This window comes from Bacillus rossius, chromosome 8 (assembly GCF_032445375.1).
Source record: "Bacillus rossius redtenbacheri isolate Brsri chromosome 8, Brsri_v3, whole genome shotgun sequence".
Taxonomy (NCBI): Eukaryota; Metazoa; Arthropoda; class Insecta; order Phasmatodea; family Bacillidae; genus Bacillus; species Bacillus rossius.
The window spans coordinates 59,261,696-59,280,607 of record NC_086336.1 but is presented as its reverse complement, the minus strand read 5'-3'; the positions used below and the strand labels follow the sequence as shown (position 1 = coordinate 59,280,607).

Below are 18,912 nucleotides of genomic sequence, written 5' to 3'. Positions count from 1 at the left end.
ATCAAAATCAATGCTACGTTACAAAAATAATAAATAAAATAAATCAGGAAACTACTGAAGAAGCACACAACAAATTCTCACTTTTCACCATCACTCAATAATAAGTTGTTTTTTACTCCAGTTACTTTCCACTACTATGTACTTTCTTCTTGCAGCACAATTCCCAGTTTCATTATTTTTTTATTATTTTAGATTTTTTCAGCAACTGCAGATGTTTGCGACCACAAACCTGTGGTAATCATTGCAATTTCATTTGAACGAAATTACTTACTTTCAAAACATGGACAAGATGTCCCTTATTCATTCAGCAACAGCATGTCAACCAACCTTGGAGCTTGGAACTTGTGCTATGCAGCATTGCCAAGTTTTGAATAAGCCGAACATCATTATTTTTGAACAAAATTTTACGAAAAATTGTCCTTGGATTATTCGGGTAGCTATGGTAAGAGATACTGCAATGTAAAATTTATTGGTAAATTTTTTGTGGCTTAACAAAATTGAAGAAAAAGATAAAATGACAAACCTATATTATTTGCTGTAGGTAGAGTGTTTGTTAACTTTCAATGTTTATGTTTAGTTTAACATCTTTTGGTTTCCAGCGTTACCGCACACCATCAAGAAGTCGCTCCAGAAGCGCAACACCGCCTCATTGGAAACAGGCTCAGAATAGAACGATCAAGCTAAGTGAATATGAAGTGAGTGGAAATATTAATAATGTTCGCAGGCTTTCACGACCATTGTCTGAAGTAGCTTGGCTTCTGTGTTGAAGCCGTCCCCTTACCTACATTAGGTAACTGCCCCCTGATGATGGCGACTGCAATGTGGACCGAAACATCGGTGAATTATTCACCAGGTCACGGCTACAACCCAGAAGCCAATCTACTTGAGTGGAAATATTGTTTATACTCTTTGTTTTGTGCACAAATCAAAATTTCTATATGAACCAGTAGGATTTTAGGGTTGTGTGAATAATTTGGTATTCAAATGTTTTAGTATGCGACAAATAATCTATGATAATGATTTAATATTTCTAATTACTGTTTAAACATTATAAGCAGGAAATATCACTTTAACACTTGTCACTGTTTAAATTTAATACGAATGGGCTCAGCATGTTTTATAACAGGGTGTTCACATTCTGGAAAGTCAGGGAATTTACTTCAAACCCTGGAAAAGTCATGGAAATTCCTCAATGATTGTTATTTGAGGGAAAGTGGCATACTCCATAATACCATCACTCACTAACCTCTCAGCTCGTCCACACATTTTAAGAAGTTGAGTTTTTCATCAATAGAAAATGTTTTCCATTTTTTACACGCTGCCATCTTGTAAAATATGTACATATGAAAACACAGTCAATTACTCATAGGAAAAAACAATGATTTCCCTTATGCACATTATGATTTGTTGCCGACTACATTATTCTAAACAGACGTTGACAAAGATTTAATACCGGAAATGTATACATACAGTACGTAATCCTGAATGTATAAGTTAGTGATGAACAGTAGGAATTTCTATACACTGTAGCACCAGAGTTGTGTGCTAACATTTTCTCAAAGTCTGCCTTTATCAGGCCAGTGTTGGCAACCATATTTAATGAAAAAGCACTTCGAAAAATTCACGAGCTACAGCGCTAGTGTTCCCAACAGCATTTTTGATTTGGTATTTCACACAATAGTGATATATACATAGGTAAGATATCTATGACAAACACAGGAATAACAAATTGCAGGGAGTAGATTATAGACATGTTTTAATCTACGGGAATTTATTGCATTGCACTAAATGAGGTTAAAACGGGCCTGAAATAAACTGGTGCAAATAATGGGAAAATGTAAAATGTGGTAATGTAAAATGGGGGTTCTACTGTATGTCTTAGTGAGTACATTGGTAAAATGTTTTTAAAAACTGCGAAATTATATTTCCTTCTTTTAAAAACATATTCCTGCTTGTAATGGTTTTTTTTTTTTCTTATTGCACCTTGAAAAACATAACAGGGTTCTGTTGTATTACAAATAAACATAGCAAGTATTTCCAAAAAAAAAAAATATATATATATATATATCGTAAGTTCTGAGTGCATATATATTTTCTGATACCGTGGTACCGGCCAAGAGCTGATAATCTGCCGATATCCAATACCAGTATCAGTATTGGAACAGCCCGAGTAATAGCAATGACGCCAGAGCCTCGAAGCTTTTGGCATGGATAATGCTTTAAGGGATGTGTTGACTTGTTGCTGTGCAGAAATACGAGCAGGAGCGCAAGAAGCACGAGGAGGAGTTGAAGCGCAGAGAAGAGGAGCGCAAGAAGCGCCACGCTGAACGCGACAAGCGTCTGGAGGAACAAGCAACTGAGAAAAAAGAAGAGAACCAGTGAGTGGTGGTCTTATTATTCTGTAGCAGCTTTTTTAATTACAGTGAAACCCTGATTATCCGTTTTCCAATGGACCATGAGTAAAAAACGGATAATCCAGGAAATCCTACAATGTGGGAACACACTCTAAAGTTACCAAATGCACAATGTATGTACTATTGCAAAAACTTTCAGTGAATCAGTTAGGTATTTCCATAAACTGACACCAGCAGCACACTGTATATACACTATCAATATTGGAAAATTATACTTCCTTAATTTTTTTAAATGAACAAAACAAAATAAACTTCAAATTTGTATGTTTTAAGCAAGTAATTACGTATGTATTATTCAAAATTTAAAAGGTACATACTCACCACATGTTATAAGATGCACACTTCTTTCTTATTTATAATGCAGAGAAATTATAAGATGAGTTTTTATGCAGCAAAATATTTTTGGTGTTGGTAATCTCAAGTTTGTTAAGAGTCGATGGAGGAATACCATAGCGCTTTGTCAAATCAACCCGTTTTTCGCCTGGATTTTTTTCAACGGCATTTATAATTTCTAAACGCTCTTTAATGTTTTTAACCTCTTTTGTAGGCCGATACATATCAATGGACCTTTACAAATTTCACACGTGCATTAGAGTTAAATGTGTAAAGCTAATTTACCTTAAACAAAGAAAATCTCGCGCATATACGGCCGGCCACGGAAACGCTAGGATGAACAATTTCGTCTTATGTTTCTCGCAGGATTTCACTGTCGCTAAATAGAAACGTGTTTACGTTGGGCTAGTATGTACAGTATACCGACCACGGTTATATTGTTGTGTCGATTATCGCACAAAGCAAGAACTATAGTGCGAGCGTTAGTTTTCGTCTGTTGTTTTATCGAAGTTGGTGAACCTGTTAGCAACAGCGTCATGCTCACTTTATTCGTTTTCTTTTAGTAATGGCCGCCATATGTAAATATTGGTATTGCGTGTCGTGTAGACACGCGTAAACTAGAATATTTCTCGGGAATTTGAATGCGAAATCGGTAAAAAGCCTGTAAAGTTCAACCCGTTAAACTGGGTTAAAAAATATTCGTAAACAATGGAAACGGGATTTTTTTAACATTGTTCTTGCGGGATTTTTTCGGGACCACGGACATTGAACAATAAAACCAGGAAATTCTACAATGCGGGAACGAATAAACGAGGTTTCACTGTATTATTATCATCATCAACATCATCATGGCCACCATCACCATCACCACCACCAACATCATCATGTTACATATTCTCAATGTGAAATGCCTTGTAAAACTTAGTAGTGAAAGTTTTTAAGAGGATTGGGAAAGGTCGCATTGTTAATGGATGACGGGAATATAAAAACAGATAATATAATCTGAACAACTTGGCGGGATTCAACGGGCTTTGTTATGTTAGCTAGATATTTTCACTGCAGAGACTAAATTGTACAGAAATAGCCAATACAGTTCATAGTTATAAAAAAAATTGCAAGCAGATTTTTTCTTAAAATAAGGGCTTGAAACAAGGAAAAAATAAACAATCGTGAAAAAAAATTGGTAAGATTATTAAAATCGCATAAGAAAAACCAAATCATAGAACAAAAATATATTACAATTTTAAGCTATTTAAAACATTATTTTATACTCAATTGTACAGTATCTGTAGAGATGGTGATTTATAGCATTTAAAATAATATTATTTAGCATTTTGAATTTGAAATTTAGCATTTTGCAGCATTTTTAAAAACAAGATTTAGCCAATTCTCTCATTTTACATTACTGAAGAAAAGTATATTTTTAAAATGCATTAAAAATTACACATATTAATCATTAACAACCACAGAAATAAAGATCTAACACAACTACAAAGATAGCCTATCTTGGCAGGTTTCCAAACAACTTTTTAGCACTTATGAGTGCAATAAATTGAATACTTAAAATTACAATAAAAAAATTTTTTTTGGGCTTGTTCATGGCCATAGAATATGTAGAGTGCACAAATAATGTTATTGAAACTTTTTTTTTTTTTTTAATTTTCGCCTTCTTTTGGTTTTCGATCATGCCAGAAACCGTTGCTTGCCGTACTACCGACTTTTTTTCTTCATCCGATTTCTCGGTGAATCTTTTTTTTTGCAGCCTGACGTCCCTCAGATTTAATGCGCTTTTCAAGTACATCATCTTTTTCCACTCCAGACGGCGATTACATAAATTGCACATTAAAATATTCGTATCACTTTCGTAGAACTGTTCATTTTTGTATTCATTTATGCGATCACGAATGTAAATTACGTTTCGTCCCATTTTTACCACGAGAAATAACAGTATACAACACATTTACGAGTATGCACGTATTTGCAAACGCACCACCTTCCACAGACTACACAAGAACGCGGCTTTCACGTGAAACACAGACAGAAAATGGGCGCGGCGAAGCAGAGATGTCGCAATATGGTGGCCTAAAAACTTGTACTCTGCAAGATGACTGACACTCTTCCAGCTACACTAGAGTCCCGTTATAGTGAGGTGTCACGGTTCCGGGTTTGATCCTCGCTATAACCGTGTTCTCGCTATAACCGAATTGGACAAATTTTGGCCCCCAAAAAATAAAAATAAACCGAAAATAGCATAAAAATTGTGTTTAAACCTGTATAATTGGAAAATAACAGGTTATATTAACGAAATCTTAATTTCTGTGAGCAGATGTGTGAATTCTCTTTAAAACGATACCCCATAAGTACGGATGCGATCACCGATTGCGTCAAAATAACCATAATACCCTGCCACGCCACGTAAGTATAGCATCTTGGCCCGCGGCCGACACAGCATTGTCCTGCTATCTATTTACGCGGGCTGTCTGCTAGTGGCCATGTTGGTCCGGAATGTTGCTAACAGGTGGTGCTAGTGTAGCGCGACGATTTAATTCCTTACAAAAAAGCAGGAGTGCGGCTGTGGCAACGCACATACGCCTCAAATGTAATAGTCGCTGGAAAACTATACTTTTTTCATTTAAAGAAACCTGTCAGCTTTTTTAGAAAATAAATTTGGGATTAAACTCAAATCATCACTACCCCTTTCCCGGACAGATACCACAACAACTGACCGAAACAAAAGTTACAAGAAAACTGCCCTAGCGATTCGGAAATAAATACGGTAGTGCCTACTAGAGGTGTAAAAGTAACGAAAAAATGTGTACCTGTATGTATTCGTTACTATCGTTACGTTACTCGTTACTTCTGATACCGAATAACATGCTATGTTATGTTGCAGCAACGAATCCAGTCGTATTGCGTTCACGTACAGTATGACGTCGCGTAAATAATAATAAATAGAATATAAACAATTAACAATATTTGATAATTAATAGTTTTTGTTAACCAAGAAACAATTAAATCTCATTAGAGCGGCTTTTTAATATTATCTCCTTTAAGATAAAAAAAAGTGAAAATACGCGATTATAAAAACAAAAACATACATATTTCTAATTTGTAAAAAAATAAAAAATACTTTCTTACGTTGTTTCTGTTCCAATCTCAAACTTTGTCTACATACGGCACCGATAACTAACGGAAGTTTGATAAAAGAAAGAAAGGATGGGATTCTATTTTTAAAGCCACGCACTTAGGTGATGACTGCACGGCTGAAGAATGTGACAGGCGTCAACGGCAAGATGTCTAGTGGCGAGCGAGAGGGGTGGAGATAAAGCAGACAAATAACAAAAGCGCGCTTCAAGCGATCACGCCGTAAATTCCTCAAAAATACCTCGTTATAGCCGTGTTCTCGCTATTACTGTGCTCGCTATAACGAGATTCTACTGTAGTTGTTCTTTGCTTTGTTTACAATCGCGAGGCACAGATGGCGGTTTTTCATTCAATATTTACGAACAATAGTGTTGTGAATGACGTGACAATAAGATACTTGTGCTGAATACGCCATAAAATGATGGTTTTTTTTGATACTGAACTGAAACAAAATACAATCGGTAAAAAATTGTGTAGAGAAGACGAATCTACGTTTTTTTACCTTGATTTCGCATTTATCTCGGAATAGTCTAGATTTCGCATTTTATAGCGGAAAAAATATAATTTAGCATATTTTCGCATCTATTTCGCAAAAACGAAAAATCACCATCCCTATTGGTATGCTTGTTTTCATGTGTGTGGATATGCCTACCTGCTGTGGTTTCACCTCAGGTAGAGTTTGCCTACATTGGTGCTGGCAAGGGAAAGTATCCAGGTACTTGCAGGGACCATTTTTGTTGCCGTTTTAAGTTTTTTTTTTTTTTTTATTCTGTCTAGGTGTCGTGCCCACCTCTAATGCCCTCGACTGTTGGCGGGCACGTTACAAACTTAAAATTTAAAGATTTTAAATAAATAAAACTAATTGAAATATATTTCTTTTTAAGATATGGTTTTTACAGAGGTTTTTCTTATGTGATTTTTAATTATTTTTCAGCCATATTGTTTTCATAATTTTTTTTGTCCCTATTTTATGAAAAACCATTTGCAATATTATTATTTTCATACTATAAAACATACTGTTACATGTTTTCTCATACTTTTAACAATTGTGTATGACCTAAACTATAAAATTAACAAAATGTAAAGTGTAAACAATTGAATGGATAGATTACTTATTATTTTTCACATTTATCGGGAAGTTTTACGGGAAACAAAGTTTTTCGCAATTGAAAAAAATGCCAAAATTGTTATGTTATGTCATGTCAAGGTGTTAAATAAAAGTTTCAAAAACTAGGTTTAAATTAAAAATACATATAGTAGCTTCTCTTGTAAACAAAACCATTCATCTTTTAAACTAAATAACCTAAGATGTTAGGTTACAAGATGAATAAATTTGTATTATACAGAAAGCACTAACAGCATGGACAAAGACCAAATTATTGTGTTTGAGGGGTTTATAAATTATATCAATTTGCGCTCGTGTAGAAACAAATTCTACATTAAAGATATAAAAATACTTTGTTATTGAAATTTGTTTAGTATGTTACACACCTGCGGCCTACCTGTGATGTTTTTTATAAATGGTGTTTATCAATACGTGGAAACTTTTGTATTTCGTACCAATCTTGATGTTTCCACAAAATTGTTTAGATTTCGCCATAATATTCAAAAAACTACCCAATTTAATAGTTTTACGTGAAATTTGCTCTCCAACATTTTTCAAGGTCAATATAATTAATAAAAAATGTTGTTCAGCTCCAACGTCACTAAAGAGTTATCACCAACCTTGGAAGGCACTTTGGGCCATAAGTCGTGCAGATGTTTTTAACTAACTTAATTTACTTGATGAACCTGCAACTGAAGTTTTTCGGTCAAATTCAGACTTATTCTGTATACTGTAAACATGATGCTATAAAACCCTGACTTAACTGATGTAAAAATTTTCATTCTGAAACAACATGGCAGTTTGAAATGGAATTCCGTGTATTATTTGCGAATTGAGAGGAAATATTTTTTTTTTGCAGATAAATAAAATTGTGTGACTAAAAAGTATAAACATCCACCAATCTGTCCATTTTACATTAGTGTTATTATTTTTATGTACAAACTGTAGTTCTATTCCAACAAAGCAGAGGGTGAAAGATAAAAGTATGGCCATGTGAAGGCCCTGTGGTTTCATGTATGGAAAACTGTTACTTTGTTTTTAATGTCAACGTAAGTAAGAAAGCGGGACAGGTGCACCTTGTGAAGGCTAAGGTTGGGGCTGTCCTTGTTTACCCACCTTTTTATTTATTTGAAGTGGAAGCAAGGGAGAAGCAAGATTTTAAAAAAAATTTCAAAGAGAAAGTGTGGCTCTCATAAACATGTCCTTACCGTAGGACCTAACCAGTTCCTTCCAATATTTCTCTTACTTTTAGTGTACATATTACAGTAAAATTCTGTTAAGAATCTTCTTAATGTAATTTAATAAAAGTTAAGGGATGGGTCAATCAAACACTTAGAATTCAATTAATACAATGTTAGAGGGAAAAAATTCAAAGAAAAATATTAGAGAAATAAAGTAAATGAAAATATTCTACACTGATAACCTCCGAAGTTTACTAGGTCAATTTTTTCTTCATTCCTGTCCTGACAAAAAGTACAATATCTTAGTGAGTGTTAGCGTGTAATTATATGATAAAAATCACAATATGAAATGATTCTAGGAACTTGGTTTATGAATAAAACATTAAAAGAATTAAATGCATCAGCACTTTTGTTAATATTTAACATTTCTTGTACATTATTTAATTATTGACTCTTGAACCTGGATTCAGAATTGAGGGGTATATTCCAAGTACTCTTTGGGATTTGTATTAGAGAAAATTGGGATTTGACCCATTACTGATTAAAACTTATTAAAAAAGTAAAGTTGTATATATTTGTAGTTCAAGTTATAAATTTTTTATAATGTTATTGTGCAGGAAATATTGTCAAGAAGGATTCACTGCACATTGTTGTCGACGTGACTTGAGCCCAAACGTGTTTGTTTCAGGGACGGACCGGCGAGGAAGGGCAGTCTGTCGGAGATGGAGGACGGCGAGATGAGAGATGAGCCAGGAACGCCGGAGCAGCCCCCGATCAAGGCGGTGGTGGACTACAACGCGCTGGACTACGAGACCATGGACGGAGGGGCCTCAGAGGACGAGACGGCACCTGCCGCGAGGAAGGCAGAACACGCGCGAGCTGTCGAGAAAGATCCTGCGAAAGAGCCCGATAAAAGCGTCTCTGGGAGAAAAAATAAGGTGGAGTCCGAGGAGCTGCCCCCGGTGAAGAGCCCCCCACAGGCACCGAGCAAAAGTTTGAAAGACGACAATCTGGATAAAGAAGAAAGACTTCACTCGCATTCGAAAGGTACAGAAAGACAAAGGGAGGGTAAATCGAAACCCAAAAATGATGATGCCGAACAGCAGGGCTGGTTGGACAAAAAGTTTCACTCTGAGAAAAAGAGTTCGAAAATTGTAAAGGAGTCTGAGCACAACAAAGGTTCAAAGGTAAATGGGGACCATCACATTCTAGAGAGGGATTCGAAAGTCGAGAAAAAGCACGTTGAGAAAGAAGTTCGTAAAGAACGAAAAAGCCGCTTTGATGTTGTAACGAAACCTGTTAAAAAAACACATCATGAAGCTGAAGACTCGAGAATGGAAAAGGTAGCACATGATGACGAAAACAATTTACACGTGGAAAGTAGAGAGCTTAAAATTGATAAGATGTCTGATAGAGAGCACAGAATGGATGTAATGCTAACAGTGGATGATAAGGATTCAAAAACTGGAAAGATGAGCAGTGAAAGCAATGTCTTTAAAACTGATAAGAAACCCCACGTTAACAGTACAAATTCACCGACAGATAAGTGTGAAGAAAGACAGTCCAAAACAGAAAAGAGGCTTCGTGCTGAGGAAAAATCTTCTAAACATGAAAAAGTATCTCATAATAATGAGAAAGATTCAAAGTCTGAGAAAAAGCAGCATTCAGAAAGCAAGGAACCTAGTCAAACCGAGAAAAGAATGCTTGATGTAGAATATGAACCTAACACAAGAGAATCCAATATAAAAGTTTATTCTCTTGTAGATGAAGGAACCCCAGAAAGAGAATCGGTGTCTCTGTTGGAAGAAAAGTCTTTCACTCCTCAGAAAAGCACTCTGGTAGAAGAGAACATTTCCAAGCCAGAAAAAGGGCCACTTTTAGAAGACAAAGATTCTCAGCCAGAAAAAAGACCCCATCCTGAAGAAAAATCTCACAAGCCGGAAAAAAGATTGCGTTCTGAGGAAAGTGTTTCAAAGCCGGAAAAAAGGTCGTTGCCCGGCGAAAATGTTCCCAGGCCGGAAAAACAGTCGCATTCGAGCGAAAACATAACGAAGTCAGACAAGAGGCCTCAAGTCGCCGATGTCGTGGAGATTGTAAGTCCGAAAGAGAAACGTTCGAAAACAGAAACGGTGGAGGGCTCGAAATCGGAGAAGCCGGGCGCGGAGAGGAGGAACGCGTCGGAAGGCAAGTCTCGCTCCCCGGAGAGGAAGCCTGACAGAAAGTTGCCCGCGGAGGAGAAGGAGAAGAGGCCCGAGAAGGACCACAAAGGCTCGAAGGTGGACAAGCGCAGGGACTCGGACAAGGGCCGCGCCAGGGGGCGGTCGAGGTCGCCCGAGCGCCGCAGGGGGGCCGGCTCCCGGGACCGCCGGCGCAGGTCGTCGCGCTCCTGGTCGCACGCCCAGAGGCGGCCGGGCCACCGGCGGTCCCGGGACCAGGACCGCCGGCCCAAGGGCAAGCCGGCGGTCGACAAGCACCGCAGGCGAGCCCGCTCCAGCTCGTCCAGCTCGAGCAGCTCGAGCTCGTCGTCCGACTCCTCGCGCAGCTCCCGGGGCGCCAGGCAGCGCCGCAACAGGAGGTCCTAGGCCGGGCCGCGTTACACGGCCAGCATTCACGCGTTTCGCTCTCCGAACAGCGGCCACCCGGATCTGGCCATGATGTCGACGGGCTAGTTATTTTAGAGAATTTCACATTTACGATCCAAAAAAAATGCTTCGTCGTCTCCGAAAACCTATAATGATTTTTTTTCCATTAGTTCTTTGATCCATCAGAGATGGCTACTAGAGAAATGTCTAACTTGAGTGGATTTTTCCATAAGCAGGAATTTTGCTTTTAAGGGGAAGATAATTTCTCAAGCGTTGTGTGGATGCGATTGCGAAGGAGAGATCGGCCAGCTGTAGCTGGGAAAATCTTACTGAAGGTCAGGTGTGTAAATAGTAATGTATGAAGTGTGGTGTGTGTGTGTGTACGGTATACCGTACAATAATACTATTGTAATGTGGGTTAGTGTTTCGTAAAATGTTACAAGTAGCCTTTTGTTTTTACAGCTATTAAGTATCTGCACTTAGTACTACAAATACGCTAGAAAACAATACAGGACATATCTGTGCAAACAATACAGATGAACTAAGCGACAATGCCTGGCAGCAAGAAGGGACACTGCAGTGATATATGTAGAGAGATATATGTCAATCAAATCCTCAAATACAATCTTTGTCTTCAGTGTTCAAAAGATTTTTTATAGGATAAAAAAACATTTGTAGAAAAAGACTAGAATGGAAATTCATGAGTTCAAACTGTAGCCATTGTCTAGTTGAAATTAACTACATTATAAAATGCCTTGGAAATGTTTCATGTGCACAAAAGGGAATTCTTTAGAGCCTGGAAAAATTAGCATCTTGCTACAGCGGCTATGTTTTCTTATTTATGCCTTAAATATTTTTATTATTATTATTTAATATCCAATATAAATTTATTTCAGCTATTTTTCTAAATAAATGCTCATTTTTAAAAGCTTATTAGTTTTAAATGTCATTCATATCCTTAATCCTCAATAAAACGCCAATTAACTGCAACATATTTTTACAGTTTTCTAATTTATTGTACAAAATGTATTTTTCCACAACAACCCAGTGTTTTAGACTTTAAGTGACAACAATGTAACAATACCAACTGTTGAAATGCAAAGAAATATTTTTAATAAGGTGGAGATGTTTTTAGTTACCTTACGTAAAGTTTTTTAAAATTGAATAAAAAATAAAATAATTTAGGACTTCACATAATGTAAATTACTTTACTGTTTCCCGTGCAAAGCAAACCATGAAATTCATTTCCGTATAAATGTTTGGTAACGTAAATTTTCGCCACAAGCGTTTAGATGGTATTGGAATTTTCATTCTTGAATTGTAAACATGTTTAAAGTCTCTCAATTTCGCACATTTTAAATTCATATTTTTAAACTTCGTATTTTGTGAATCAATATATTTCATAGTTACCTATCATAATCTTATTTTATATAATTATGTATTTATTAAATTTTCCAGCCACCATTTAAATTCATGTTTTAGTAAGCAACTAACGGGTCATCAACAAACAAATTAAAACAAGCTAAAAATACAAAGAGATTATGTTTCATGTATAAACTAAAATACATGTGAATTTGCATTCCATGCTTTTCTTAGAATGAGTTATTTTGATTAATTTAGGTAGTAAATTTATAAAATATATTTTATTCAAAATGTTTTCTCATGTATCGGTTTGCAATCTGTGAATCGGCAACAGTTGTATCCGATGTATCGGCATAGCCTGCAAAATTTTATGAATCGGCAAAGCTTTGAATGAATATATTTTGTAACTGTACAGTCATTTTATTGTGGCTTGGAATAGATACATATTAGCATTACATGAACTACCTAGTATTTATATACTCAAGTTAAATAAATATCTTAGATTCTAATTTGTGTATGGATTTTATGTTGCAAGCTGAAATGTTGAAATTGTTAGGTTTAGTATCAGCCATGTGGCTGGTGTTTCAAGTCTGTAACATAACCAATTTCACTATGGATATAAAATGTGACTGAACAAATTATAAATCAGCAGTGATTCCAAACCGAAAAGCACTTCAAAATGCAGGCTACAAAATTTCAACTTAATAACATGGCTGCTTTCTTGACCGTTTTTATTGGGTGGAATTAACGACTAACTTAGTCATAACTTAACCATGTGCTCGTTAGCATACAGTTTTTTATCGTTGAACCTACTTTGAGACTTAGTAGCAGCAGATTTTCCCATCCGGTGTACTTCCAAATGTTTCACTTAAACCATGTGGTGAATTTCTGGTAATTGTTCTCTACACCAACATTGTTCATGAGGCTGCCTTGTGTCTGTGATGCAGCTAAGTTACATGTATCTTAAATAACTTCAAAATATAAGTCCCACCCAAATAATCTATTTAAATTGTGTACAATTTTATGAATTAACCCTGTGACTTAATTTTTGCTAGGATATTGCAATATCAATTTTTTAAATAACAATTTTCTTTATTTTTTTTTGGTTTTGATCTAAAAAGGTGTAAAATTTTATGTTGCACGAAACTGAAATAGAGGGTTATTTGTATGTATAACTATTTAATTTACAAACATTTAGATTTTTAAGTTTTAAGTAAAAGGAATAAAAATGCTAATTTATGAAATAGTATATTCTAATTTATGAAATAGTAGATGCTAATTTTTCCACTCCCAACTCATGAGATTTAGATTCTGATTCTAGGCATTCTTTAAAGAATAAAATTTTGAGATAAACATTTGAGAAAAATTGGATGCTAGTTTTATAAACAATTAGTTTAAATTATGTTATTTTACTACATGAATCACTGGAGGTTAATTTTTATATATTTCAATTTGTATAAATAATTTATAATATTTTATAAAAAGAAAATAAAATTATTTTCCTTATAATATTGGTATCTTAAATTTTAAAAAAATAAAATATTCATACTGGACATGTCTGCCATTTATAGAACAGGCTAGGTATTCACACTAAAATATAAATGTCCTATTGCCCTGTATTTTCCTCTAACGTATTTAGGTACGCAATATTATTGGCTATATATTTTTGTTTTGTAATTTAAAGTGAACTTTTGTAACATTTGGTTTCTGTAATTCATTTGGTCTTTTTATTGGATTTTGGTTCTGTTTGCGTTGGTCATCTTGAGGTAGTGTTTGTTAAATCTTTGAAAACATTTAATTTTTTAAAATTCAAGATTGGTTGAAAGAGACTTGGGATTATATGAGATTTTGCAAGATATGTTATGATTCATTTCTATATTTTAGGAATATAGCCAGGTTTTATTTGTTGTGGTAATCAGTTTTGCAAGACCTTGTTTGGAAATTACTTTTACTCCAGTATTCTTTGAACATTGTGTGTGCTGTCCGTACCAACTTTTCTTCTTCAATGGAAAGTTCTTTAGGTATTATGATTCATCCATAAAAATCAAAGTGTGTGTGCCTAACAGAAAAATATTATTTTCTGCATGTAGCATGCATGTGTGTGTGTGTGTGTGAGGGCTGGAAGGTTGTTTGCATGTTGTGCTTAATAGGTTAGTAATAGTAAATTACTACTTAATTTACTGTAGTGTAGAAGTTACTTTATTCTACTAACCTGTGTACAGTGTATTTGATGAATTACTTTTTTTATAATTTTCTGTTGTTTTTTTATCATGGTTTTACTGACAAATATTTAACTGACACTGTAGTGTATATTTGTTTTCGCTTTGATAATATTTTCAGAATGCTGGTACCAATTTAAAAAAAAACAGCCGGTATAATGTATTCAGCACTTGTGAAGAAAAAAAATTTTGTTTAACCCTTTCCTGCCTAGAAATGTAAAAAAATTGAATTTTTTAATTTTTATTTCATTTTTAGATTTAAGTAGGCATAAAAGGAGGCCATAATTTTTTCCAAATTTTTTTATTTATATTTAATATATTTTTTAATGATGGGACTTTTAAGTCCTGACAGGCATTTATCATATGTCCAGCTCAACAAACAAAAAAAAGGGCGCTCCAGACTGGTGCAGCGCTGCCGTTTTAGTGCTGCAACCTCTTGGCTGTCAATCGAACTTCTTCGACAACTGGCAGAGCGGAGCTATACAGGGACCCAGAGGTCCCGACAGTCAGCATGTGGTTTCAAACATGCACACACTATTTCTATGGGGCTTCAAACATTGTGGGACTCACAAGTACCGCCAGGCAGGAAAGGGTTAATTTAATGAAGTATATGTTGAAATTGTTCAATTTTTGTTTTGTATGTTGCACGGAACATGTGTGTTACAATTCACCAAAGTGTTTAGTTACTGTTGTAAGTATATCTTCTACAAATTCTTGCTAGAGATGTTCTGGGGTGAATGTAATTGGGCTTTAAATAAAAAAAAAAAAAAAGGATAAATATTGACATATTACTGATGTGTGTTCCAGTTTGAAGCTGTCAAGCGATGTGAGATGATAAAAGTGTCTGCCTTGTAATTTCATAGGCTTTATAAACTCTGCACAGTTAAAAGGTGACATTACAATATTTACTTTGTACAGAACCAATGCATACAATTTTTTTTATTAAATTGCTTGTAAACACACATTTTATCCTGTACTTCCATTAACACACCATACATAAGATAGAGTATTGCCAATCTTTGCATGTGAAATAATTTTCATTTTTGTACAATAGTAAAGTTTGCTAAAGTAGGGAAAAGTGTGAAATGATTTTAAGTAGAGAATTTTAAAAATTGGCAGATTTTTACCGTCAGTAAAGTAAGAAAAATCCCCCCCCCCCCCTTTTTTTTAATTTCCCCCCCCCCCCTCCCCCCGGACAAGAAATAAGCATAAACCACACTCTCCATTATCAACTGTTGGGTTTTCTAGAAAATTGAGGATGATGGCATGTGTTAGATGCACTAAGTTAAAATTGAATTTTAAAAATAGTTTGATTTATAATTTTGTTGGTCAATCAATCTGTTAGCTTCGTACTCCAAACACCATAGTCACTATTTACAATTTTTGATACAGGAACATAACATTGACAAACAGCTGTGACATTGGCATGACACCAAAACAATGTTAGTGCACATTGCGCATAGTTAGGCTGATCCGTAACATGAGCAAAGCAATTGATTTGCTATGTTACCCATTTCCAGCCAACCTCATGCATCATTTGCAGGTAGGGGCCAGAAAAATTACCATCTTGCTATAGATTTTTTTTTTTCTGTTTTACACTTCAAACTTTTTTTCCTTCTTATTTCCACATAAATACTATTTTAGCTAATTTTCTAAATAAATGCATATTTTTTTCCTTCACCTAAATTAGATCAAAATGTCATGTGTTTGTAAAAAAAATCTTTTATCATTTTGTCACTTAACTGTTACACTTTGCACAACAATTTTGAAAACTGTGAAAAAAAAGATTTATCTTTTCACATTGCACTTTGTAACCTGACTTCATCTCATATTTTTTTTTTTTACTTTGCAATGTGTCTAGGTCACATGCGCATGTATAATTCAATTACTGTATTTTAATTTATGTCCGCCACTTTAAACTATAAGCTTTTCATTCAGTTAATACCCCAACACGTAACGTTCACAATCTTTGCTGCGAATTTTCTTGTATCGCAAATGGAAGGTGTATGGTTGACAAATAAGATGAAATCAAAACAGGCTGCAGTTCCATGCATTTTGCTTTAGTGTGAGTATGAATCAAACCACAGTAGTGCCACAGCTACCTGGCATTTTTCCAAATGTTGCAATTTTCTGTTTATTTTTCTCTACACTAGTTTTCATAATGAGCATGCATGATTAGTGATATTTACATGTCTGTGATACAGCGAAGTTACTTATAATACAAAGTAGATAACTTGACAAGTGTAAGCCCTACCCAATTAATCCAATTGACTGTGTAATATTCTGTGATTTAAACTTGTGATTTTTGTTTGCACTACAAATTTTAAAAGTAAAATAAGCATAATTTTTTGGTTCTGATTTAAAGACGTGGAACAAAAAAAAAAAAAATTTCCTTCTACAAAACTAAATAAAGGGTTAGTTTATGTGAATATTATGTTTACAGTCATGTTTTACATAAATTATAATAGACTGCATTAAAAATGCTAATGTATGAAGTAATGGATGCTAATTTTTCCAGCCCGTATCTGCAGGTGGTCTAAGCAAGTGCTATTCACCCGCCGACATAAGTTGGAACAAGGCTGCGGATTGCAACGTGAATTGTAGTGAATAGGGTGTTCAGTGTTTGCACGCATTCAGTCTGCAGTGTGTCAGTAACCAATGTTTGGTCCCAACATTTAATTGCTGCGTGCTAATGGAAGTGTCTGATACATGCTATTGCTGAAAGGCAAGTATGGAAATTATATAATATTACTTATGTGTAGACACCTGCAAAATTCGCGGATTCATTTTGCGATAGGCTAGAATCCAAATACGTTTGCACCTTTTGCTGTTTCAGTGATTGGGCCACAGTTTACCTGAAGGACTCTGAGCCAATGAAAAACCTTCATCGATAGAAGTATAGAACCACGGAACATCCCAGTTACCAGGACCTATACGTCAGTAGCCAATGAGAAGGCGTAATTTGCCCGAGTGCATAGAATTATATGAAGTCTATCCTATAGGTCATTGAAATCGTGAATTTTGCAGGTATCTACTTATGTGTTTGACAGTATACTCAATTTTTACTGTCGCTTGTACTAGAATTATAGAGTTATTGATACAGTCCCGTGATTCAATGGCTCTGTTGCAGCTGCGAAAGGATTCAATGTGTGTGTTTAGCCCATTGACGCTCTCGCTTTTCAAACCCCTAATGGGCAAACTAGCCCTAGGTAGGTATACTGGAGCCCTTTATTTAACAAATGGGCATTTCCATATGTGAACGCCTTATAAACTCTGACAATAAAACTAATTTAATTTAATTTGTTTTTTATGGTGACATGACAAAGGCAGAATAAACTTTTGACCCGGGGGGTGGGGGGGGGGCCCATAATAGTGAATAAACGGTGAAATAATTAATAAAATAATATTTTCAAAGTGTATGTTTCTGCTGGATCCACTGCTGCATATATCTTAAAAATATAGCATGTTTAATTTCATTTTGAATTTTCTTATCAGTAGTAGGGTTATTTATGATGTGTGGCAAAAAAAAAAAATAATTTCCGTATCCGATAAATTGGTGGAGGTGGGAAGCTAAAATATTTAGGGGGGGGGGGGGGGAATGCTTTTAACTGTAGCACTACTACAAAACGTTTTGTTTTTTTTTTATTCAGAATGGTAATTTTAGGTCTACTGGGCTATCAACTATTCTCGGCTTGATGTTGAGTTATGCGATGTCCTACATACGTACATCACGTCACACAACTCGTACTTTCACACAGTGCTAAGAAATAACTTTCTAAAATCAAATTACCGTATTGACTTTTTTTTCGTAATAAATATGAATTATTTTAAAGAATACCGGGATAGAAATACGTTGTTTACTTTTTGACACTTCCTAGTTATCCTGGAGGGGGGGGGGGGTGGTTAGTGACGTCTTGCGACTTGATTGTGTTCTTTGTAAACGACTGTGACTTTGTTGAGTTGGTTGCGTGGTTGCGTTCCTGGCGTAATTTTTAAACCCGGCCGTATCCCTTCCCTTTTTTTTTTTTTGTTTCCCCCCCCCCCCCTCACCCTTACCACCGCTTCCGGGCCCAGAACTTGGGGCCTGACTACCTACTTCTACTTCCCCCCCTTCCAATCCCTCCTATCCCTAATACTTCCACGACCCTCAACTGCCCTGCGGACCCTTTCAGGATCTGCGTTCCCCTACCCTCCTCTCCCCCTCCCAACAAACTGCTGTGACCTTCCGCGCCTTCTAAGAATGCTCGCAGTTCGCCAGAATTTCACCAGTCAGGCTGGCAGGCAGGCAGGGTTGTAAGACGTACGATTGTTATGGTGCTCGTGCCATAATAAGTCATGGCACGCAAATGTTTTTTTAAGATAAATATTTTAGTAATGCAATAGACGTATAATTTCTAATGTGTGCGGAAGGTTTATAGTAGGCCTATTAACCTTTTCATGAATGAATAAAAGATCCCTTTCGAAAATCAGGTCCAGATCCGGGGTTTAGGATTTAAGTCTTTTTTTCACATTTATAGGAGTAGTTTCTAATGTTTTAAAATTTTCGAGTCTGTTTCGTGCTGCTATCTGCGC

At 35.6% G+C, this 18,912-nt stretch overlaps 1 protein-coding gene across 1 annotated transcript in view; it reads left to right on the top strand.

Moving 5' to 3' along the window:
* The window catches only part of LOC134535039 (peptidyl-prolyl cis-trans isomerase G), a 34,746-nt gene extending 19,444 nt beyond the window's left edge, over positions 1-15,302 (top strand). The window contains exons 8-11 of the mRNA XM_063373871.1: positions 600-695; positions 2,251-2,378; positions 8,866-14,531; positions 14,932-15,302. Of these exons, the coding sequence (XP_063229941.1) occupies positions 600-695; positions 2,251-2,378; positions 8,866-10,759 (2,118 nt within the window). The 3' untranslated portion in view covers positions 10,760-14,531; positions 14,932-15,302. The remainder of the gene's footprint in view (positions 1-599; positions 696-2,250; positions 2,379-8,865; positions 14,532-14,931) is intronic.
* The last annotated feature ends 3,610 nt before the right edge of the window (positions 15,303-18,912 follow it).